Source organism: Cyprinus carpio, chromosome A11, assembly GCF_018340385.1.
Source record: "Cyprinus carpio isolate SPL01 chromosome A11, ASM1834038v1, whole genome shotgun sequence".
Classification (NCBI taxonomy): Eukaryota; Metazoa; Chordata; class Actinopteri; order Cypriniformes; family Cyprinidae; genus Cyprinus; species Cyprinus carpio.
In genome coordinates, this window is record NC_056582.1 from 25,591,487 (window position 1) to 25,616,889 (window position 25,403).

Here is a 25,403-nt window from a genome sequence, read left to right on the forward strand (position 1 = left end):
CAAGAATGTATAAATTCTAATGGATAAATACTTTGCAGTATAAATAATTATAGGCTAAAAATAATAAATATATATATATATATATAAATAATTTAATAGTTTAAAGGAAAACATAAGGTAAGGTTGGGTTTACATCTCTCATTCGGGACAAATCCAAACGTTTCTATATTCGTGATGTTGCCCATTTGAAGCTTTAACTATTGTTAATTAGGTAAAATAGGCTTTGTAGTTCACGCATGTTTCAGTATAAACGGGAAAAATATCATGATTAGCAAAAATATGCCAAAGTGGACCGCAGCTCACGCTGAAAGGCACGGTGAACGGCTGCACTGTTTACAGCGCGATCAAACAGATGAAACAGATGATACTCCATTTTTGGTCACACAGTAAAGGCATAATTCAAAACTGCAAAGTGTTAACAGTTTGAAAAAATCAAGAATAATAGCAGAGTTAATAAGAATTATTATGAACCGAATGAACCGAAATGAAAACATTTAGCTTTTATTCTGTGTGTGTGTGTGTGTGTGTGTGTGTGTGTGTATATAGGCCTATATATGTAATGACTGTTAAACAACAATAGCATGCATAAGAGCCTTTGTGTAAAGGTCTTTCTTTTAACTTTTGATGTGTAGACTGTAGCCTAAGACTATCCCACGTCTTAATTTTTTACATTTTTTTTTTTCCTTTTTACTTTAAATGTTTTTTTAAGGATGTTACAGTGTTATATTATAATGTTATTGTTGTTTTACTTCGTCCTTTCATCTCCGTTTACAAACGAAGACATTTGTAAATAACATTTTACAATTAGGCTACAGTCAGTTTGCAATCCGTCCCTTTGCGCCACCTGGCGGCAGTTTCACGAATGATTTTAACACGGCGGCGGTACACGCGGCGGTAATACCACCTACTGTATATATATATATATATATATATATATATAATATAACTATAGGGCCGCAGCATTAACTGCAAGTCAGCCGCGTTTTATATATATATATATTTTAAACATGACAGTGTCTTAAAAACTCTGTATTGTACAGTGTCATAATTTCTTCAGTCTGTTTGTCCTGATCGGGGATTCTGGGATTTTATCAATAGTATGTATAACAATGGTTGTTCATTTTGTAACCATCTATCAACAGATGCACTGACATTTGCCTCTTCCTGAGTGAAAAATATGACATTAAAATGTTCATTGAGTACAGAACAATGACGCATTTTCTGTGCAAACTATTTTGACAATGCTTCAATGATTTCTCTGTGGACACAAACACTCAGTTTATACTGTTTCATCTGCTCCATTAGAATGACTTACCAAATGATGATTTTATGTCCTGCAAATCTATGATTATACTTTCCCATCTGCTGAACTCTCTCTGCAGAAGTGCTTTAATCGACTCAGGAACTGAAAGAGATCTGAGCATGTCATCACTGTTCACACCACAGAATAATTCTCAACACAAACTGATAGAAATCCTGAATATCCACTTTTGATTTTAATGTTTGGTTTTCAGAACTGATGAGAATTAATTTTTTTAGTTAAATTAAAAATTATTTTTAAAACATAGTTCAAAAATCTCACTTACTGTTGTCCTTCTGAGGTGGAATAATCACTTCTTTTAGGGAACGAGGAGGTTTATTCTGAACTACAAATGAAACATAATGTTGAACATTTTAATCTTTACAAATGATACGTGACAACATGAAAATTAGTGAAAACTTCCAGTTAAGAGGATTACTCATACTGCTTCCATGCATAACTTTTCTATCTTCCTTTTTATATCTCTTTAGCTTTTCTCTTAAACCCTTCATCTAGAAAGTGACAGACATCCTTCAGTCTGATCTTCAGATCCTCCTGTTTGTCAGTTTTCTGACAACTTTTCTCATCACAGTTTTTACTCGTGTTGAAGCGAAACTAAAGGATCTGCATCTATGAGCCTGTTTACACCTAGTATTCAAAGCCAGTTCTTGAACATTGGGCCAATAATAAGTAAATAATCAAAGTACCCTGAAAGCACACGTCTGCATTTGACATCTGCATGACTTATTTTTTTACAGTGTTTGCTTGGTGTAGACCCATATCAAATAGACCCAATAGCCTTAAGTAAAGATCCGTCCTTATTGCCAGCCGTAACTTATCCGGATATTTACAACTATCTCGTGCATACAGTATCCGCATACACTCGCAGGAGCTGAAATCCTTCAAGTCACTTGAGATCTGTCCTGCCCCTATAACTACTTCATCTCTGGCAAAGTCGGCTAGCCTTCTTACTTTTGTTCCACCAACGACAGCTCGATTGTGATCACAGAGATATGTAAATGTTTTTTTGATTTGATGATGATCATTGCTGTACCTAACGTTAGCATACCAGCACGGGGTTGCCTCAAGTCACTGTGTAATAACTACTTCATCTCTGGCAAAGTCGACACTTTTGGCTTAGTAATCGTACTACTTAGTTGTTTGACTACATCATTCACAATAAAATTGGTTAGTTACACCACGATTACTTTGGGCATAACTTCAAGTCACAAATAAGGCAATCAATGAATGGTCAAAGATAGAGGTCCATCATCATTAGCGTTCTGGCTGGCATAAGCCAATTGACATCGTAGCACATCGTAGTAAGCTAGATCGATATTGAAATGCCATATCTATAAATGTGGTCTCTACTGGATTACTGACGTGCAAAACAACATGCAGTGAATAAAAACGGCTGTTTTAGGATTAGTGAGTATAATTCTTTGACATTTTATGATTTACACAGACCCTAGTTGTTACTCAGAGTAATGTTGTAACTTATCTCCGTGGTGCAACATTTTATTTTAGTGAAGCATAAATCACATCTTAGTAATAATTTACGTTGTAATTAAGCTACCATTGAACCTACACACAGCTGGTGCAACAGGCTGCAGAAAAACATCTGAAGCTATTGCGTTTGTTGTGATTATGGTTTCTTTCTGTTTCTGCTTCAGATACTATACCACAATATCTGAAAACCTTTTGAAACTGTGTTTTGTGAAAATTATAACCTAGGAATGTGAATGTTTGAACTCCAATTTGCCATAAGTTAATAATAGAAGCTGCCATACACACAATTACAAAATTAATGTCATGCATGTATCTTGTTTGAAATCTTGAATGCAATTCTGTGTTTTTGTGTTTTCATAGGTTAAACACAGTCAGGAGTTAAGTGCCCCACCTCTGCGCCCATGGGTTACTGCCCAGAAGGATGGCATTATATTGGCTGCACACTGCACCTGCATGGCGGGATTAGGTGAGACATGTAGCCATGTTGGAGCGGTTCTTTTCACCATCAAGGCAGCTGTTTTGCTCCGTGAGTCCCAAACTGTGACAGAAAAACCTGCATATTGGTTACTCCCAAGTGGACAACCAAAGGAAAAGTACCTTGAAGTAGAAAACATTGACTTTCACTCAAAAGCTACAATCAAACACACAGACTGGACACAACATTTTCAGAAGGGAAACCAATACAATACAAGGACAAACAAAAGCTACCTGATGTGTCAGAGCCAACAGATGCTGAGATCGCTACTTTCCTGGGAGAGCTACATGCTACAGGTGATAAACCAGTCTTGCTGTCTGTCATAAAAGACTATGCAGAGTTCTATGCTCCAGTGCCGAACACCGATACTGGCCAGCCCCTGAGTGAGCTATTCGATGAACAGTGCACTTCTATGACAAGCGAACAGTTACTCTTACACTGTAGTAACATTACAGTTGACATATCTCAAAGTCAAGCTGACACAATAGAACAGCAGACAAGAGAACAGTCTAAAAGTAAAGCCTGGTATAGATTTAGGGCTGGCAGAATTACAGCCTCACGCATGAAAGCTGCTTGTTCCACACCACCTGAGAATCCATCACAAAGCCTCATCAAAAATATTTGTTACCCTCTAAGCGCAGGCTTTACAAGTAAAGCAACCACTTGGGGGTGTGATCATGAGCAACAGGCACTAACTTGTTATCGTCAGAAAATGCATTCACACACCAATTTCAGATGTGAGACCAGTGGTTTTGTAATAAATCCAGAACTGCTTCACATAGGTGCTACACCAGATGGGATAGTACATTGCGACTGCTGTGGTGATGGTGTAGTTGAGGTTAAATGTCAGTTTTGTGCACATGATAGCATAAGCCTCAAAGAATGTGTTGATGGCAGATTCTGTTTGGAGGAATCTAATGGCAAATTACAGCTCAAACATTCACATGCCTACTTTTTTTTCAGGTCCAGACACAGATGCTTGTATGCAATAAGGAGTTTGCTGATTTTGTTGTATGGTCAGAAAATGATGTACACACAGAGAGGATAGAACCAGATATTGGACTCTGGGAAGTAATCAAGTCAAAATCTAGGGATCTTTTTTCCAAAGCCCTTCTCCCAGAGCTTGTGGGCAAACTTTTCTCAAGGCCATGTCCATCAGCAATGCCGACTGACACAGCTGATGTGACTGAAGTGGATCCCTCTAAAATCAGAGAAAAGCCAATCCCATCAGACATCATCTGCGTGTGCAAGCAACCATACAAAGTTCGTGACCGTGTGGTGCGTTGTCACAGTGAGGACTGCCTTCATATATGGTTCCATCTCTCATGTATGAACATGAAACGTATGCCTAACAAAGGGAGCAAATGGTACTGTTTGGTGTGAACAGCTGGAGTGTGATGGTAAAGTATGACACACACATGAAATGAGGATTCTGATGTAACAGGTTTTTATTATAATTTGTATTTACAGTTCATTGTTTTGTCATTCTATACAAAAAAATATGAAATTCAGTACCATTTCTAATGAATGGCTTTAATGCTTAAATGTAAGATGACTATTAAAATAACTTTGACTTATTCCATACTGAACCTGACATTTGTGATTTAAGATGTTAAGGTAACACAATACATGTATTAAAGGGATAGTTCACTTTAAAATGAAAATTGTCATCATATAATCATCCTCAATCCTGTATGAATTTGAAAGGAAAATATTCATACAGGTTTGAAACAACTTGAAGGTGAGTATATGATGACAATTTGCATTTTAAAGTGAACTAGCCATTAAACAACCCGTTTTACAACCACACACATCTAATCAAAAGGTACAACCGAGGAGCACATGTTGGTAAGGCAACAACACACTGTAGTTATCTTATCGATAACCGCTATCTCAGATCCTGATGTCACCAGGTAGGAGATGGGTATCTTCTCTGACAGTATCCTGTATTTATTGCGCACCAATCCTATCACTCTTTCTACATGTATGTGGACATGTGCGATTTTGCGGGTGGCCTCAACTTCAAGAGCAGACAGCTGTAGCTTTCCTCGAGTATAACTGGGTGTTACAACTTTTGCACATTTTAACCCTACCCTCTCTTGTATATTAAAACCTCTTTCTGCCAAGATGAAATCACCGTGGTTAAGTAGCTCAAAAGACTTTGCTGTGGGGAGTTGGCTGAAAGTTTAGTCTATTTATTCCAGCTAGCCACAAGTCTCTCCTGCGCTGGCTCAACTCCTCTGTCTCCTTCCCTTCACATTTTCTTACAGTCGGTATTGCATAAAAACTCACTCCGGGATTCTTATTACTGTTGTTAGAACAGCCGTGTATTACACACCATTGCGCCGGTAAAAAATAAATAAATACAGCGATAATACGACGATGCCTTGCTTTTTTTCTTTTTTTTTTTTTTGACAGACTGACAGTTGCCGTGGTTTCTATGTCAACAAAATGGCCGCCGTAAACATTGATGACGTAGATCGAATAAACCATATTCCTTAATTTTCTTGAACAGCTCTTCATCTTGGGTTCAGTCGTGATGGTTTGAGTTATTAAAAACTTGATATTTATGTTCACATTTTTCAATAAGCCACTTGAGCGCCGACCCCTCCTCCTGAATATGCTGCTCTATGTCTTTGTGTTTAATTAAATCTCCTCTTGTGAAGATGACGAGGGTGTGAGTCCAGACATTGGGACCCAGCAGCTCCAGATACTCCTCCAGAATCCTCCCGTCAGGGTCAGTAAAGGCTGAATCTGCTCGAATCACGATCAGAACCGCGTGAGGTCCGGGTGAAATCATGGAAATCCTGCGGACCAGCTGCTGTTTGGAGATATTGGATAAATCATTCAGACTGAAGCTTATCCACCAGCCAGGAGTTTCAACAAGACTGATTCTCCTGTCATCAATAAACCTCTCTCTCTCCACATGTTCATCTCCTTCAGCTTCTGTTTCACTGCTTTCCAATATAGTGTTGATCACCGATGTTTTCCCAGAGCGTTGCCTTCCAATCAAAACTGCTCTTAACTCTGAGACAAAATGAGAAAATCAAAGTACATAAAATTAAGGGCTGGAAGTTTACCAGAAATATTGTAGTCCAACTTTGGCTCAAATATGGACTAACCCAGCTGTTGGGTTTTTTTTTTAATTTTTTTTGTTAAATTTTTACATTACATTTTTTTTAACCCAAAAGTTGGGTTAGTCAATATATGACCAAAAGTTTTTTTTTTTTTTTAGAGTGTACATTTTATGCAAATATACTCACCCGTTTGATTATTTTCTTTATTTTCTTGATGTTTGGACATTTTCCCATGCACTAACGTGTCTAGATGCATGAAAGAATATAAAAAAAGAATATTTAAAAAGCATAGGACAAGACCAAAGAAGTAAAAATTATGAAGAATTGTCTGCCGTTACTTCCCCACCAATGCCTCAATTAATCCTAACACCCTTGATAATATGCATAATGAAACAAAATTTTCTGAATCGATTAATTCTGCAAATATATCAGCTAGTTAATGGATTTTCTTTTCTTTATTTAGGCTATGTAATATTTGTTCCCTATCTGTCGGTCACTACGAGTTATGTCGAACAACATATGGGGTCTCACTTGGGAGGCCAATCATCTCTGAGTTTAACAGAAAACGCCAATGAAAATTGGCTAGTGGATTTTACATACCTGAGCCACTCCCTGTTCCTACGGGTATAAATTGGCGACAGGTGCATCCACTCTTCAGATTTTTGCTTCGGAGCCGAGTGGTTGTATGAAAAGCTCTTATACGCGTCGAGCCCCGCGGACACAGGCAACTCGGCCCCGTTGTCACATCCAGCTGCGAAATCGTCCAAGAAGGCAAAGCGGCCCTGACATCGGAGATGTGGGAGACTGCTCTTCAGGAAGGGAGCGGAGACAGTGCCACTCCTTCCCCCGGGGGAGGGCCGGGTGGAGAATTATTTTTGTTCCGTCGTTGGCCAACGGCCAGCGGTACCCACACTTTCAATAAAAGAGCAATTTCCCTTTCCTCCGAGTTGCAAGGCTCGTGGGTTGACAATGAGCAACGCACTGCCTCCTCATTCTCACCCACAACGCCCCCTTTCGCCAGTGGCCAAGAGGTTGCGGCTCGGAGACACAACGCCTCTCCACGCATCTCTGGCCAGTTCCTTCCGGGAACACGTGGAGTTTTGCTGTCCTGACTCAGAACGCGGTGCTTTCTGGGCCATCCGACAACTCCCCATCGCTGCACCACTGCGGGTATGTCAACTGTCCCTTTTGTGCCACTTGTACGTATTTTGGTGTTGCTTCCACCACCCAACAACCAACCACGCTTCTACTACTCTACACGGGATTCAGTTCGCCTGGTGACCTCCCATGTTCAATGGCGTTCTTGAGACTTTGGTGGCAGTCCGGGACGCCTTTGTCTTGCGCGAGGAGATCCTGCAGGCGCAGGATGCAATCAAGCCGGTCCCTCCAGCCGAGATGAGGAGCGGGTTTTACAACCCTTACTTCATCGTACCCAAGAAAAGCGGTGGCCTTCGACCTATCCTGGATCTGCGAGTCTTGAATCGGGCCCTGCACAAGCTCCCGTTCAAGATGTTGATGCAGAAACATATTATCAAATGCATCCAAACCACTGATCTATATATGACTGGATCGCTCATCGCGTTCTAAACTGCCAGCAGGCAGTGAAGCCACCGGAAGTGTTCGATCCGCCATCTTACTAATCCCTACCGGCAGAGAGCACCATTGAGTCACATTCAAACCGCTGTCCTAAAATCACCCCGATCTGAAGCAGATCAGTCAAACGGGACTAGTTTTTATCTTATGTAAAAAAACTAGTTTTATCTGAAGTAAAATGAATGTTTACTTCAGATGTTATTTGTAGTGTTTGCGGTCTTTTTGGGCAGGATAAGCGATATATTTAAACCGTTTAGGTGGGTGTGTCTGCTGCGCACTGATGACACAGGTAACGATATAGCCTATTTCTTTATGAACATAATTATTCAGCAATTATTAAACATGAACCTATTACTATCAGAAATGGATCTGAATATATTACAATGAATAATACAATTATGTTGTTAATGTTGCTCTATAATGAAATGAGAAGCTTAAAGGGATAGTTCACCCAAAAATCAAAATTATGTCATTAATGACTCACCCTCATGTTGTTCCAAACCCGTGAGACCTCCGTTCATATTCGGAACACAGTATAAGATATTGTAGATTTAGTCCGAGAGCTTTCTGTCCCTCCATTGAGAATGTATGTACGGTATACTGTCCACGTCCAGAAATGTAATAAAAAAATCTTCAAAGTAGTCCATGTGACATCAGAGGGTCCGTTAGAATTTTTTGAAGCATCGAAAATACATTTTGGTCCAAAAATATCAAAAACTACGACTTTTATTCAGCATTGACTTCTCTCCCGGGTCTGTTATGAGCGTGTTCACAGCACATCCGGTTCGCGAACGAATCACTCGATGTAACCGGATCTTCTTGAACCAGTTTCACCAAATCGAACTGAATCGTTTTGAAAAACGGTTCGCGTCAACAATAAGCATTAATCCACAAATGACTTAAGCTGTTAACTTTTTTAACATGGCTGACACTCCCTCTGAGTTCAAATAAATCAATATCCCGGAGTAATTCATTTACTCAAACAGTACACACTGACTGAACTGATGACCGAGCCAGATAACGAACGAAACATTGACTCGTTCTTGAGTCAAGAACCGGTTGCATCGGTTTTCGGATCACCGGTAGTGATGGGAAGTTCTGTTCTTCTCCGCGAACCGGTTCTTTCGGACAGTTTGATTCAATAAACCGGTTGCCGAAAACGGTTCACCAGTTCTTTTGCGCTCGACGTAATGACTTCATTGGCGATGATTGCCCTTGATTCAAGCCTTCGGTTTACCCGCGCTCATAACATTAGCACAGAATCAGTTCAGAATCAATCACCAAAAGAACCAGTTCGGTTCAGACGCGCTGTGTGTCAGTCTGAATCATGCATGCGCAGTATCATCAGCTCCTTGGTTCTCGAATCGGACGCGTCCGACAGAAACGGTTCTTGACTCGAAAACGAGTCAATGTTTCGTTCGTAATCTGGCTCGGTTCAGTCAGTGTACTGTTTGAGTAAATGAATTACTCCCGGGATATTGGTTTATTTGAACTCAGAGGGAGTGTCAGCCATGTTAAAGTTAACAGCTTAAGTCATTTGTGGATTAATGCTTATTGTTGACGCGAACCGTTTCAAACGATTCAGTTCGATTTGGTGAACTGGTTCAAGAAGATCCGGTTACATCGAGTGATTCTTTCGCGAACCGGATGTGCTGTGAACGCGCTCATAACAGACCCGGGGAGAGAAGTCAATGCTGAATAAAGTCGTAGTTTTTGATATTTTTGGACCAAAAAATGTATTTTCGATGCTTCAAAAAATTCTAACGGACCCTCTGATGTCACATGGACTACTTTGAAGATGTTTTTTATTACCTTTCTGGACGTGGACAGTATACCGTACATACATTCTCAATGGAGGGATGAAAGCTCTCGGACTAAATCTAAAATATCTTATACTGTGTTCCGAAGATGAACGGAGGTCTCACGGGTTTGGAACGACATGAGGGTGAGTCATTAATGACATAATTTTGATTTTTGGGTGAACTATCCCTTTAACTTCCTATCTTGGAAATAAAGCTTTATGTCTTTAAATCCGTACTGTATATAGTCAGTTATTTCTCTGAATAAATTCAGATTTCAGAATGAGCACTTTGTCGTTTGTTTTATATGTTGAGGTCGTGTCCGTCTGATGTTTATCATGTTCATGATGTTCGCTACTGTAATGAACGTAGCTTTTTAATAAGAAGGGGAAATTCCCGACATTTAAAAAAAATACACGTTTACATGCCTAGGGTGTTTGCATTGTAAGAGTGTACAGAGATGCTTCAGATTTTAAAACGCTGACTTGTTAGGTGATGTTTTCTCATTAAAATCATACAATTTCCTATTAATTCAATAGAACGTTTACGCACACTAGGGATTACCAATATGGCGGCGCAGCGGCTTCACTTTCATGACGTCATGAGCAATCCAGTTCTATATTATAGATCAGTGATCCAAACCCAGGATTGGTTTGCAGTGATCGACCTAAAGGACGCGTTCTTTCATGTCTCGATCCTCCCTCACCACAGACCGTTTCTGCAGTTTGCTGCGTTCGAGGGTCAGGCATGGCAGTACCAAAGTCCTCCCCATCGGGCTCTCCCTGTCCCCCGTGTCTTCATGAAGGTCGCGGTGGGCGCCCTTGCCCCACTCTGGGAAGTGGGAATCAGGATCCTCAACTATCTCGATGACTGGCTCATCATGGCCTGGTACCGAGAGGAGTTGTGCGATCCCAGGGGACCTGGTGCTTCGGCACCTCAGTCAGTTGGGGCTTCAGGTGAGGCAGTGTAGAGAAAAAAAAAGATCTCTGATAGCCGAGGCACACCTCAGTATGGAGTTAGACTCGGTGAGTGTGACGGCACGTCTCACCAGCGAGCGTGCCCAGTCAGTGCTGAACTGCCTGAGTTCCTTCAGAGGCAGGACAGTGGTACCACTGAAACACTTTCAGAGGCTCCTGGGGTATATGGCATCCACAGCTGCAGTCACGCCGCTCGGATTGCTTTATCTGAGGCCACTTCAACACTGGTTGCACTCCCGAGTCCCGAGATGGTGTCACCATCACACCGATGTGTCGCCACCTATTCAGCCCCTGGTCGGACCTTGCCTTTCTACGGGCTGGCGTGCCCTTAGAACAAGTGTCCTGGCTTGTTGTTGTTACGACAGATGCCTCCAACACGGACTGGGGCGTGACGTGCAACGGGCAGGCAGTTTCAGGGTCCTGGACAGGACCTTGACTGCTTTGGCACATCAGCTGTCTGAAATTGCTGGCAGTGCATCTAGCTTTACGGCGGTTTCAGCCCCTGTTGCTAGACAAGCACACTCCATCCCCAGACGGTCCTGCTTATCTGGAGTCGATTCCCACTGCCAGCAGTACTATTCCCTGTCCCAGGCCCCCCTGGGCATGGATGTACTGGCACACAGCTGGCTTCGGGCTCTACGCAAGTATGCATTTCCCCCAGTGAGACTGCTAGCACAGAAACTTTGCAAGGTCAGGGAGGACGAGGAACAGGTCCTGTTGGTTGCGCCTTACTTGCCCACCCGGACCTGGTTTTTGGAACTCATGCTCCTTGTGACAACCCCTCCCTGGCGCATCCCCCTGAGGAGGGACCTCCTCTCCCAGGGGCTGGGCACCATATGGCACCCGCATCCAGATCTTTGGAACCTCCACGTGTGTCTTCTGGACAGGACGCGGCAGACCTAAGTGATCTGCCACCGGCGGTGGAAGACACTATCACTCAGGCTAGAGCCCCTTCTACAAGGCAGGCCTATGCTTTGAAGCAAGGAAGGTTGGAGCGTAGGCTGTCACCCGCCACCTTGAAAGTGTATGTGGCTGCCATTGCAGCCCATCATGATGCAGTGAACGGCTGGTCCCTGGGGAGGCATGACTGATCGTTAGGTTCCTGAGGGGTGCCAGAAGGTTAAATCCTCCTAGGACACCCCTGATACCCTTCTGGGACCTCTCTATTGTTCTGGCTGGACTTCAGAGGGGTCCCTTTGAGCCGCTTGATTCAGTGATGTACTCACCCTTTTGGTCCCCTTCCATACCAAGGTCAGTGAATTTGCGCTGGGGCTTTGGGAAGGTAAGCGTAGCTTTTGTGACACGCCGCAGCTTGTCGACAATTGCAGCTCCACAGGGTTGTGACGGTGTTCAGGTTGTGGCGTTTTCCACAGGACCCCATATGTCGTACGACATAACTCATAGTGACCGACAGATAGGGAACGTCTCGGTTACGTACGTAACCCTCGTTCTCTGATGGAGGGAACGGAGACGTTATGTCCCCATGCCACAATCTTGAACCATTTGCTGTTGCCGGGACATGTTCTTGGCTCCTCAGCGTAAAACCTGAAGAGTGGATGCACCTGTCGCCTATTTATACCCATAGGCATGGGGAGGGGCTCAGGTATGTAAAATCCACTAGCCAATTTTCATTGGCGTTTTCTCTTAAACTCAGAGATGATTGGCCTCCCAAGTGAGACCCCATATGTCGTTCGACATAACGTCTCGGTTCCCTCCATCAGGGAATGAGGGTTACGTACGTAACCGAGACGTTATTATATATTTGTTATTTATATATTATTAGGTGTCATTAAAAATAAAACAGACAGTATTACATTCTACCTGCTTTATCTTTTCTTTTGCAAAGTGCTCAGATCAAATCTCCTAAAGCGCTGCTTTCTGCTGTTAAAGGTCAATGCTGATGAATTTATAAGATCATAGGATCATATTTACAGAAAAATCAAATGGTGTGGTTTGGGAAAAAAATGACAGCTCACATATGAATAATAAAAATAAACAAAAAATAAATGAAAGAAACCCCCCCTCTTCACACAAAAAATAAAACACATCACAAACTAGCCTCTTGTTCTTTTTATCTTTTCAGCGAACTATGGTCAGTTATTTCCAAGTTAATGGAATTTTTACGTAATTTATCATTTGTGACCTTACTTTTTTGTGTGCTCATTCATTTTATTTGTTCATTTCCACTGATATTATTTATTTGTTGCTTATAACACTGAGCATTTCTGCCCTTAATGAAGGAAAAAGTGAAAGTTGTCTGTGAATTCGCCTAAAACACTGAACGTTTTTCAAAACCCATATTTTTCTGAAAAACAAATTACATTATTAATCTTTTAATTATTTTACCAAAGCTTTATAGACTACTCATAAAACAAAAATAACTCAAAAGAAACCATCATATATTACCTTTTGTAACGCTGATCTTAAAGTAGTCTATATTTTGAAACCTTTTCCAATTTGAGATCACAAAACAAGAAGCTAGCTAATAAACAAAAGCTTTTCAATGTATGTAACTTCCCTAATAATAGCCTATAGCACTTTTTTTAATGTATAATAATGTTCCCTAATATTATAGTATGTAACATGCACTTTTTTATTTGTTTTTCTTTTTTACATAATATTTTTAAAAATGTTCATTTAATATGTACCATTTTAATTACTGTACGACATGGCCTGAAATCTCTTCTTCGAGAGCTGACAGAAACAAACAAACACAACACACATGAAGCAACATGAATGTAAATGTGTGAATACAGGAGGAGCTCTGACATCACTGTAGTTCAGTGAGAGACTCAGAGAAAGAGAAACTAACTTGATCAACAACAAAAATGAACACCTGAAACCATCGAACTCTTTAAAGAACAGAATATTGAGTCGTTCAGAGACCCTTGTGAACACATCTGATACTCACAGGTAAGTGATAGAAATATAAGAGAGATTGTACTGAACAGGTTTCTGATGGCAGTGGTCTGGTTTAGTAGGGTTTATGTCAGACTGGAATGAGTTGAACACAAGCAGGTTTAAGCGTGTCAAATACTCAGATACTTTAGTTGTTTACTGCACTGAAATGATATCAGAATTGTGTTAACAGTATGTCATTAGATTGAACAAAGTTTGGTGTTTCTGTCATTTTGTCACGCGACATAAAGACAAACAAGTAAAACAGGAAGTAAATGACCTGCAGACAAACTGAACACAATCCTGCTTCACTGCAGCTTCACTAATACTCACACTTTTACATTACACAATAACTTATGATCATATAATATATTTTGTGAAAAGTTTAATCTAATTTTTGATAAGGAGATACATATGTTTGTTGGAAAATATAGAGCTTGTACTTTGTACTTTCTTTAAACAGCAGGTCATAGTTCAGATTGCTCAGTAAGTTTACGAGTCTCTCACTTTGTTTCAAACGAATGATTGTGTTTCCATCACTATCAGTTCTCACATTTTAACCAGTTAAACTATGATTTTTCTTTAAAAGGCTTTAAGAGGGAAAGAACAATGGCAGAATCTTCACTAACAGCAAGAAAAACCAGGAGAAAGAGTAATGAACAGGATCGTCCATGTAAGTCAAAAACTAAGAAAAACACTTTGACTTTGACTTTTCTTTTATAATATTGAATATGTACAGTTCAGGAATGTAAAGCAGATCAAATAATTTCAGCTTAACCAGAATAATTCTTGTACATATATTTATTTATTTATTTATTTAGGTAAGTGGTTATGTAATGAGCTTCACATTTAGGTTCTGATCAGCTTGTCTGGGTTCATTTTACAATAATAACCAGCTGACTGTACATGATCTCTTTATATTTAAATTTCTTCAGCACTCTTTGTCTCTAAACACTCTTTACATTCAACCAGCTTCATGAGGTGCATCATGGGATTCTTCATAAACAGTATTGAAGGACTTCACACTAATCCTAAATAATGTCTCTTTCCAGTCATGTCATCCTCCATGAGTTCACTGTCTGAGGAAATTCAGTGCTCTGTATGTCTGGATGTGTTCACTGATCCAGTCTCGACTCCATGTGGACACAACTTCTGCAAGATCTGTCTGAATAAGTGCTGGGACAACAGCCAGACCTGCAGCTGTCCATACTGTAAAGAAACATTCAAGCAAAGACCTGATCTCAAGATTAATACCACACTCCGAGAGCTCGTAGATCACTGTAAGAAGAAAAGTCCTGAGAAAAAGCCTGAAGTTCTGTGTGACATCTGTGAGGAAAGAAAGCTGAAAGCGCTGAAGTCGTGTCTGGTGTGTCAGAGCTCTTACTGTGAAACTCACCTGGAGCCTCATCTGAGAGTGACACGTTTGAAGAAACACAAACTGATGGATCCTGTGAGTAATCTGGAGGACTATATATGTCAGAAACATGAGAGACCTCTGGATCTGTTCTGTAGAGATGATCAGACATGTGTGTGTTCAGTCTGCTCTGTGAAAGACCACAAGAACCACAACACTGTTCCTATAGAAGAGGAGAGTCAAGAGAAGAAGGTAGAAGTTATTATTCTTTTAAAGGACTGATATCATGAGGAATCAGATTTTATTTCATGTTGTGATATAAAAGTTCATTATGAAAAACATATTGTGAGTTTAATCTGTGTTATGATAAACGTGTCTGTGTTGTTCTCTCTATAGACTGAACTGATGAAGACACAGAAAGACGTGCAGCTGATGATCAAGAACAGAATCAAGAAGATTCAAGACATCAAACACTCAGCAGAAGTCAGAAAAGTGAGTTCAAAATAAAAGAATAAAATAAATGTTAATATTTATTATTGAAACAAACTTCAATGTTTAGAGACACTGACAAGACATAACAATAACAAAATAAACAAACAATCAAACGAATGAGTGACAGCCCTTCACAGATGACTATCACACTAAAATATACAGCAACAGCCAATAAAACAACAACTAAAATGTCCAGGGCTTGTTCTGCTCTCGTCCAGCGTGCAGGGTGACGTTTAATACTTCATTTGAGGGATTCTGAAAACACATGTAGCCTATGTATGTGAACAAAAAATGTATGAGCAATAGTTACACAGATTCTTCTGTTAGCAAACACTGCTCATAATGTGTTGCCTGTCCTGGTTGACCAGAGAAACACAGAGAAGGAGAAAGCAGTCCGTGTCGAGCTCTTCACTGATCTCATCCGCTCCATTGAGAGACATCAGACTGAACTGCTGGAGATGATGGAGGAGCAGCAGAAAGCAGCAGAGAAACAGGAGCGAGAGCTGATTGAAGAGCTGGAGCAGGAGATCACTGAGCTAAAGATGAGAAACACTGAGCTGGAGCAGCTCTCACACACTGAAGATCACCTCCACCTCCTACAGGTCAGTCAACATGATCTCTCTGATCAATGATGATGCAGGATATGACATGCTGAAGGATTTCTCCTCTCTCCTGCTGTAGATTCACTCATCCCTGTGCAGCTCTAGAAACACCAGGAACTGGCCTGAGATCAGTATGAAGACTGATGAGAGTCTGGAGACTCTGAGGAGAGCTCTGACTCAACTGAAGGACACTATAGATGAGAAACTCACACTAACTGGTACATCAATACACACACTGATCAGATAGAAACATGATAGTGTACTCTATCCTTTAAATATAAGCTTCAGATCTGATGATGTTTTCTTGTCATTAGTCTCTACAGAGCTGAAGTGGATGCAGCAGTATGCAGGTACAGTGTGCTGTCTGCACTACACTAGTTTACATTCATACACTCACTGCTTCATTACTGCACTACAATCTGATTAAACACTGGATTAAATATTAAAAACATCAGCATCACAGAATATCTGTATTCTCTGTTTTCTCAGTGGATGTGACTCTTGATCCTGATACAGCTCAACCATATCTCATTCTGTCTGATGATGGAAAACAAGTGAGATGTGGAGACATTAGACAGAAACTCCCAGACACACCAGAGAGATTTGATACATGTCCCTGTGTCCTGGGAAAGGAGGGATTCTCCTCAGGGAGATTTTATTTTGAGGTGCAGGTGAAGGGAAAGACTGAATGGGATTTAGGAGTGGCCAGAGAATCCATTAACAGGAAGGGACAGATCATACTGAGTCCCAGTGATGGATACTGGACTGTGGTTCTGAGTAATGGAAATGAATATGAAGCCTGTGATGATACTTCTGTCTCTCTGTCTCTGAGAGTGAAGCCGCAGCGGGTCGGTGTGTTTGTGGATTATGAGGAGGGTCTGGTCTCCTTTAATGATGTGGAGTCCAACTCTCATATCTACTCTTTCACTGCTCAGTCTTTCACTGAAAAACTCTATCCATATTTTAGCCCACGCACTAATGATGGAGGTAAAAACTCAAGCCCACTGATCATCACACCTGTCAGTTATAATAAATGAATTTACTCAATTATCAAATGCAAGATTAAAATAATGAATTTTATAATTAAAAATCTGGAAACATTATGTGCTCCTATTTTTTATCATTTGCTTTTCAGTTTTTAAAATCTAAATGATATTATCACATATTTTTAATGTAAATATAATAATGCTTGTTCAGTAAATGATTTTTTGTTCAACTTTTCATAAATATTCCTGCCATTTTTCTACCTGACAAAGTGAAATTATAGCCTATAGCACTTTTTAATTCTTTTTTTCTTTTTTTAAATAATATTTTTATGTTCATGTTGTTGTTTTACATTACATACATCATACCTGCCTTATATCAAACCTACCCATGACAATGCAAGTATTTCTGGCACGTTCTACTGTCGCGCGGGTGTGACGCCATCACGTCCGCAGTTCGTTGCGGGTTTCTGCGCCGTTTAAGTGTTTTTCTGTTAAAAGTTTACGTTCCTAAATATTGCATATTCTTGTCTATATTTTGATTTAAAACTGTCTGTGTGGCTGTCAGTGATCCTGGCTAGTTAATCAACATAGATCACAAACATTATGCTCAGATATTTAAGTTTCAAGTTTATTTAAGTACTTATTTGTTGCACATTTTATACAGTTTTTATTACATGTATTATATTCACGTATAAAAAATTGACACAGAGCATGAATGTTGCAATTAAAAATAATAAAGTAAAGAAAGCATAAATGGACGTAAGTTTAAAATACGTTTGTAAGCAAACCGTCTGTTATTCACCGTGGTGTTGTCCCATTGGTCCGCTTGATGCGCTGACGTCCGCGGGATAATGGGGTTTGTAGTCTTTAATCCCTCCCTCCGTCGTTCACTACAGCGCTGAGCGCGCCGGTGAAGAACTACAGCGCGCCGCGTGTGGGCGTGTCCGCATGTGACGTCTCTTTCTTTGGAGGCGGGGCGTCGCGGTTGAACTTCCACGCGGTAGTTGGTTGAGTTTGACAGCTCGTGATCCCAGAGGAGCGTAATCTCACCGATCCAGTCCTGCACCAAGCTGCTAGAAACCGCAAGAACACTTTGACTTCAAACAGGGTTTGCGTTTGTAAAGGGATGTCTGGGAACACACGCAGTTTTTGGGAGGCGTCTGTGTTTGCTCTGGGACTTTTTGGACTTTTACATTCAAAGCAGGTGGAGTTTCGTGGAGGCTATTTATAACCAACAACTACATTTTCCTGCTGCTTGATTTCTTCTGTGTTTTTAAGTTATTTAAAAGTTATTTATTATTAGAATTTATTTATTTATTCATTCATTTATTTAGCTGCTTGGATTGCTATGTTTAAGTTATTATTATATTTTTTGAATTTATTTATTTATTTAGCTGCTTGGTTTGCTCTTTATTTTAACTTTATTTACTATTTGAATTTATTTTATTTATTTATTCGCTTATTTATTTAGCTGCTTGGCTTCCTTTCTAATAGAACCTTTCGAGTTCAAATAGGAACCACTTTATCACATGAACATATACAAGAACTAGGTGTTCCACTCGGTTACACTTTTTAGTGTCAAAATCAACAGTATAATCAAGGTTATAGAACCTCATATTTTTCGTAGCTTGTATGTCGATGACTTGTGTATAGGCTAAAGAGGAAAAAATATGAACGTAATTGAGCGGCAACTACAGTTATGCATAAATAAGATAAATGACCGGTCAATTAAAAACGGATTTAAGTTTTCTAGAACAAAGACTGTGTGCATGCACTTTTGTCTTCTCCGTTCTCAACATCCAGAGCTACATATGGAGGGTGAGTCTATCAAGATTGTTAAAGAACTCAAATTTCTAGGTTTGATGTTTGTTAATAAACTGAACCTTAAGGAAAAAATGCTCCAAAACTATGGATATTTTAAAAGTATTAACTAAAACAAAATGGGGTGCAGATTCCAATGTGCTCTTACGCCTCTACAGAGTTCTAATAAGATCTCGAATGGATTATGGAAGCATGGTGTATGGACTGACAAGGATATCTTATACAAAAGCACTTGATACAATACATCATCAAGGAATACATTTGGCCTTAGGAGCCTTCAGGACTACTCCCATACAAAGCCTCTATATAGAAGCTGGAGAATCATCCTCCAAAACAGGCGTTTGAAACTGTCCTTATATGCGATCAAACTCAAGGCAAATCGAAATAATCCATCTTATCTTTCAGTATTCCAACCAGAACGGCTTTACTTATATGAAGCTAGAACGACATATATTAGACCTTTTGGTTTATGGATTAAACCACATCTAGAGAACTTAAATATCAACTTGTTTGGACAATTGTTACGATCCCTTTTCCCAGTCTAGGGGTTGGGAGTGGGAGTAACAGGTTAACTAAAACGTATAAGGGAATAAAAGCACAAAAAGCTAGAACTAAAACTCATCCAACTGAAAAACCAACAGAATCATTCTTAGAGCTAAGAAAATGCATTTCCACTACATTTAAAACTGCATTCAAATGGATCAGGAGACCAAAACAGTGCATCAGCAGCAGCAGCTGATAGGAGAGGAGTCAACAATCTATCCATTCGAATTCCGGATCAAGGCTCTATTTTTACAGCTGAGGCTCGAGCATTACTTCTTGTTCTAGAAAATATTGAGAAGGAAGGGTCAAGAACGGTACTTTTTAATTGCCTCTGACTCAAGATCATGTCTTCAAGCACTTGAATATCTAAAAACTGATCATCCCATAATTGTTTAAATCTTAACCAAATTCGATCTTTTAAAGAAAGATAACTTTAATATTATTTTTTTGCTGGGTTCCAAGTCACATTGGACTTACTGGAAATGAGAGAGCGGACACGGCTGCCAGGGATGCACTTGACCTGGAAATATCTGACTGTCAAATACCACCTTCTGATTTTAAACCAGTAATTAATTTATATATAACTAATAAGTGGCAGAAAGAATGGGATGGAAATAAAAATCATAAGCTGTATGAAAAAAACCCTAGTATAAAAAGAAGTAGCTTCTATAATTTTAAATCAAGACGTGATCAAGTTGTCTTCACTAGGTGTAGACTGGGGCACTCAAGACTTACCCATGGGTTTTTATTAACAGGCGAAGTTCCTCCTTTATGTCTTTCATGTAAAGTTCCTTTGACTATGAAGCATATTTTGTTGAATTGTAATTTTTATGATGCTGCTAGAAAACGCTTTTATTCAGAAATGCTTGCATGGAATATTTGAAAATGTACCACCTAAATGTATTTTAGATTTTCTATCTTATGTTAAGTTGAAATGTTTTATATAATGTAAATTTTATGGATGATACTGAAATTTCTTGCCATGTAAATAGCCATGATGCTAACATGGCATAAAAAACTCAATAAACAAACAAATTTAGCTGCTTGGTTTGCTCTTTATTTTAAGTTTTTTTACTGTTTGAATTTATTTATTTTATGTATTTTTGTTGCTGCTTTGTTCTGTGTTAAGTTATTTTAAAGTTCTATATTTTTATTTTTTAAAGCTATTTATTATTTAATTTAATTAAGTGTAGGCTTTACAGGCTTGTACTAATTTGATCCGTTTTAATTATTAATTTGAGGTCAGTTTCAAACACCTGATCAGCAGTAAGAGTCGAACACAAAGCTACTGTTTATTTCACATGAATGGGTGGATAATGGAGATATAATTAGTTTTGGGCTTTTATCAAATGTGTGATAACTGTTATTGTTTCTGTTAATTAAATATCCGTTCTGTGTCCTGCAGTTAACGGGGGTCTTGGACGACTGTTTCTGTGACATCGAGAGCATTGACGTCTTCAACAACTTCAGAATTTATCCTCACATTCGCAAGCTCACAGACAGAGACTTCTTCCGATACTACAAGGTGAATTTATGCTTCAGCCCTCAGAGACTTTATGTGAATTGAAAGCAAGATGATTGTGCACAGAAAGAGATGAATGACTGCATCTTTACACAGTCTTACGGTCTGATGAATGAATACGAGGGGCTTGTATTCGTAGTCATGGTTGTGGAGACGTGGCATGATGTCAGAGCTGCTTACTGACGCGTACAGACTAATATCTCAAATAGAGACTTGAATACGCGGATATGAAATGATCAATCAGTTACTGATGAAGATTCGTGCACTAAAACACCTAGTAAAGTAAAAAAATAACACCCAACAAATTAAATACTTGACTTTTTTCTGTCCTTTTAATGTTGTTGCTGTTGTTATTACTATCTATTAATATTTATATATAATTTTAGCCATTCTTCTCAATGCTCAGAATAATACTAAATAGATTATATTTATTCTACATTGTATTTTATTATTTATATTTATATTATTAATATTTTAATATATGTGTTTTATTTTATATGATTTATTATAATGGAATTTATTAACAAAATGTATTTATTTTATTTTAGATTATTTATACTTTTTTAGCCATTTTACTCAATGCTAAAAGTAATATTAAATATTTATTCTGTATTGTATTTTATATTGTGTATATTTCTATTATATTATAAATATTTTTATTTTATCTGATTTATTTTATAACAGAATTCATTAATAAAATATATTTGTTTAATTTATATAATTTATATTCATAGTTTATTTTATTTTTAAATATAAGCTTCAGATCTGCTGATGTTTTCTTGTCATTAGTCTCCACAGAGCTGAAGTGGATGCAGCAGTATGCAGGTACAGTGTGCTGTCTGCACTACACTAGTTTACATTCATACACTCACTGCTTCATTACTGCACTACAATCTGATTAAACACTGGATTAAATATCAAAAACATCAGCATCACAGAATATCTGTATTCTCTGTTTTCTCAGTGGATGTGACTCTGGATCCTGATACAGCTCATCCTGATCTCATTCTGTCTGATGATGGAAAACAAGTGTGAGATGGAGACATTAGACAGAAACTCCCAGACACACCAGAGAGATTTGATAGATGTCCCTGTGTCCTGGGAAAGGAGGGATTCTCCTCAGGGAGATTTTATTTTGAGGTGCAGGTGAAGGGAAAGACTGAATGGATTTTAGGAGTGGCCAGAGAATCCATTAACAGGAAGGGACTGATCACACTGAGTCCCAGTGATGGATACTGGACTGTGTGGCTGAGGAATGGAGATAAATATGAAGCCTGTGAGGATACTCTCGTCTCTCTGTCTCTGAGAGAAATATAATGTTTTTTCAGTAAATTATTTTTTGTTCAACTTTTCATAAATATTCCTGCCATTTTTCTACCTGAAAAAGTGAAATTGCCAAAAAAACTAAACTATGATAATGTCTGTAGAACTGAGATGCACTGTGATCTTTCTGTTATAAGGAGTGAGGCAGCAGCACACTATGCGCAATAAATATCACATAACATCACAAACGAAGGTCAAGAAACATTTATTTCATATTATTACACACAATATTTTCATATTATTCTATAGCTTTTGTTCACCACATGTAAATTTGAAAATAATTAGGACATATCCTTTGCCAATGTTAGAATTATTTTTAATATGCCAATAAAACGTACGACAGACTTTCTGCAGGTCTTTATCACTTCATTAAAATTATGCAAAACGATAAATGTTTACTTTCACGACAAATGTTTACCACGTATTTTACTGACTTAGGGCTTCTCTTTTTTGTTATAGTAGGTGGCCAACCAAAACGGTGGTTCTACCCCCGCGTCTGTAAAGTGCATTTGCAGCTTTTGACCGCTGAGTGGCGCTTTAATCACAAGTTATCAAACAAGCGCCTCAAAGCACATTTTCGCAAATAGACGTCAGTTTTGCCTCACCGATGTGTTATATTTGACTGCAGTCGGGGAAATGAAAGAAAAAATATTTAATATTCACAGATGAAAGTTTAGTTCTTATGAAGATATGTGCGTTTCTTAGAACGAATTCAAGCAGGATAAATGTCAAACCTATGAGCCTGTGCTTATATTTTCTCTAAGCTACATTAAACCATATTTTAGATTTGACACATTTAAATAGTGTGCAGTATTATTTATATAATATGAATTATGTGTTAGGCTATATTATTCAAAAGAAATTGTGGTTTACTTTGCATTGGAGCATTAAAAGTGGTAGCATAGTGAGCTAGGCTTGCGTTTTATAAATTATTTTCTTTATTTAAGTAAAACGTGAGGCACTGAATAATTTCGCTCCCATTATTTAGGCCTAATTAAAACAAGAAACGAATAATTTAAACCTGCACGATTTAGCCAAATCACTGAAACTCTAAAGAATGGACTGATTAATAAAACGTCTTCACGTTTAAACTCAAGTTATCTCATTATAATCAACAAAATACACACGATGTAAAAAAGAGCTTCATTAACTGACAACTTCAGTCTTCTTTACTTGCTTTCATGTAATTTAAGTAAAACAATAAAATAAAATAATAATAATAAAATAAATAAATTGTAGCCGCATTTAAATGCAGGTTTGTATAATATTCCGTAAAATATCAGTGCAAGATTTGCTGGGCGCGCTTGATGCTGAGTGCTCGCAGCATTTATTCTTATTTGTCTACATATTTTATCTTCATTACAAATCTTGTTTGGTTTTATTTAGGATAATTGCATGTATATATATATATATATATATATATATATATATTATATATATATATATATATATATATATACGTATATATACGCTTTGTAATGCATATGCAAAATGTGAATTATTCATATTCAAGTGTTTGTGCGAAAATTATTAGACATGCATGACAGGGAGGCGCCCTCGTGATTTTTTTCCTGATAATGAAATAACTGAAAATTGGGTTGTCTCACATACATTAGAAATATATCTACAGAAAGCTTGAAATGTCTTTTAAACGAATCAATTCAGAATGAAAGCATTATGTAATCTGTGAGGGTTTTATTTCTCTCTAAAGGCGCGTCCATGTGGAGAGAGTCAGCACTGTGAATTTATTCTTGCAGCCGACAAGAAAACATTTGTTTATTAATAAATAAATAAAATGTCTCCTTTTTCACTATTATTGGGCTACTTCTGCCTGTGGTTTGTGGCAAACTTAATGCATGTGCTTGAGTGTGGAATATATTAAGGCTCATTATGGATTATAGATGTAAATTTAATATAAACCTGCGATTAGTTGAATAATGCAACGACTAATGAACGACTAGTAACTACAAAAATCTTACGTGGGAGGCAGATCTATTAAATACCCTCTAGACATCTCTGTTAAAGTTTTTAAAGCATTTTATACGCGTTTGCATAAATTCTTCTTTCAGAACGGTCTGTAATGGAGAGATGTCTAAACACTGATTTTTCCTCTGAAACACAAAAACGAAAATTGAAATAAAATTGATATTTTATGTTTTGAGAATGGCCAGCCCTTCTCTGCAGATATTGTTCTTCTGGTTTGTACATTTTAAATCACATAAAGTCTACAAAATATATAAAAACGCTTGTGTTTTTTGTCACGTCTGTAAAAAAAAAGCCTATATAACGTTCAAAAACGGATACTTCACTAATGTCTGGACTCTGTTTGGGATTTAGAAAAACTTCAATATTGTAACAACCGCACGGAGTTCAGGGGAGGCAGAGACCAGCACACTCGGATGGTAGCTACCGCACAATTCTTTATTAATTATTAAAAACACAACACCATCTCATAAAACACGTTACCCCCCTTTTTCAGTCCAAATTGGTCCACATGTACGCAGACGAGCTCACGTCAGGCGAGAAGGATACACAGGAAGTCTTTATCAGTTGGGCCCCTCGACAGACATAATCAGCCTCTCCAATCGCTTTATTGCTTCCAAAGTTATTGGTTGTATCGGTCAAGAGCTCTCCTAACCCGAAGTCGCATCCCTGACTGTCTACACATTTACCCCACCACTGACTATCTATCTTCACCGCCGGAGATACTAATTATCCCGAGCGGCCGTCTAGTGTTTCCCCACACAAGTGAGAGCTCCCCAAATCGCTCCCGAGCAATACTCAAACCATCCTTAAATAATCATCATCTCCTCCCACATCAGCTGTACACATTAATTTAATTAAGCAACACCCATTCATTCAGATAAAGGGGGCGTGTACATTAATCACACCTAAATTCCAATCACTTCCTTCTATTCATCACAATATATTGTTCATGAATAGGCTACATTCTGTGAAAATTTATATTTCACACTCTAAAAAATATTGTATGGAAGCAACAAAATAAAACGGCCGACGCTCCACTCAGGGCTCGTAGTTGTGATTGGGCTCAACTCTCCCCCGCGCGTTTGAGACACGCTGCCGAGCAGAGTATGAGCGGAGCGGTGTTATTCTGACTGGAGCAAGGAGCGG

At 38.7% G+C, this 25,403-nt stretch overlaps 2 protein-coding genes and 2 long non-coding RNA genes across 8 annotated transcripts in view; 3 read left to right on the forward strand and 1 right to left on the reverse strand.

Moving 5' to 3' along the window:
- The window catches only part of LOC109091650 (E3 ubiquitin-protein ligase TRIM39-like), a 203,195-nt gene extending 186,016 nt beyond the window's left edge, over nucleotides 1–17,179 (forward strand). Inside the window, exons 1-8 of one of the 4 annotated variants that reach the window (XM_042766938.1) lie at nucleotides 13,555–13,643; nucleotides 14,218–14,301; nucleotides 14,681–15,234; nucleotides 15,379–15,474; nucleotides 15,843–16,076; nucleotides 16,156–16,294; nucleotides 16,391–16,426; nucleotides 16,566–17,179. In XM_042766938.1, the coding sequence (XP_042622872.1) occupies nucleotides 14,238–14,301; nucleotides 14,681–15,234; nucleotides 15,379–15,474; nucleotides 15,843–16,076; nucleotides 16,156–16,294; nucleotides 16,391–16,426; nucleotides 16,566–17,113 (1,671 nt within the window). In that variant the 5' untranslated portion in view covers nucleotides 13,555–13,643; nucleotides 14,218–14,237 and the 3' untranslated portion in view covers nucleotides 17,114–17,179. Of the gene's footprint in view, nucleotides 1–13,554; nucleotides 13,644–14,091; nucleotides 14,115–14,217; nucleotides 14,302–14,680; nucleotides 15,235–15,378; nucleotides 15,475–15,842; nucleotides 16,077–16,155; nucleotides 16,295–16,390; nucleotides 16,427–16,565 lie in introns of those variants that run through there. The other 3 variants (XM_042766939.1, XM_042766936.1, XM_042766940.1) reach the window with 3 other exon arrangements.
- Nucleotides 3,453–4,365, forward strand: LOC109107914. Its single transcript, XR_006161202.1, has 2 exons — nucleotides 3,453–3,580; nucleotides 4,248–4,365. It is a non-coding gene; the product is annotated as an uncharacterized LOC109107914 (long non-coding RNA).
- LOC122146658 (GTPase IMAP family member 6-like) lies at nucleotides 5,452–6,643 on the reverse strand. The gene is made up of 2 exons (XM_042766948.1): nucleotides 6,548–6,643; nucleotides 5,452–6,311 (listed from the first exon to the last, which is right to left on the reverse strand). The coding sequence occupies exons 1-2, from the start codon at nucleotides 6,615–6,617 to the stop codon at nucleotides 5,815–5,817; spliced, it is 567 nt and encodes a 188-aa protein (XP_042622882.1). The 5' UTR covers nucleotides 6,618–6,643; the 3' UTR covers nucleotides 5,452–5,814.
- A 296-nt stretch (nucleotides 17,180–17,475) lies between the features above and the next one.
- LOC109084900 lies at nucleotides 17,476–22,380 on the forward strand. Of its 2 annotated transcripts, none has more exons than XR_006161188.1 (4): nucleotides 17,476–18,266; nucleotides 20,832–20,951; nucleotides 21,738–21,773; nucleotides 21,913–22,380. It is a non-coding gene; the product is annotated as an uncharacterized LOC109084900 (long non-coding RNA). The 2 variants fall into 2 exon arrangements; XR_006161187.1 differs by having other exon boundaries at nucleotides 17,477–18,266; nucleotides 21,747–21,773.
- Nucleotides 22,381–25,403: the final 3,023 nt, after the last annotated feature.

Excerpts from the sequence above, each read along its gene's own strand:
- LOC122146658 (XM_042766948.1), bottom strand. The coding sequence starts at position 6,617 with ATGCATCTAGACACGTTAGTGCATGGGAAAATGTCCAAACATCAAGAA. Across the intron at positions 6,312-6,547 it reads TAAAGAAAATAATCAAACGG|AGTTAAGAGCAGTTTTGATT; the intron begins GTGAGTATATTT and ends ATTTTGTCTCAG.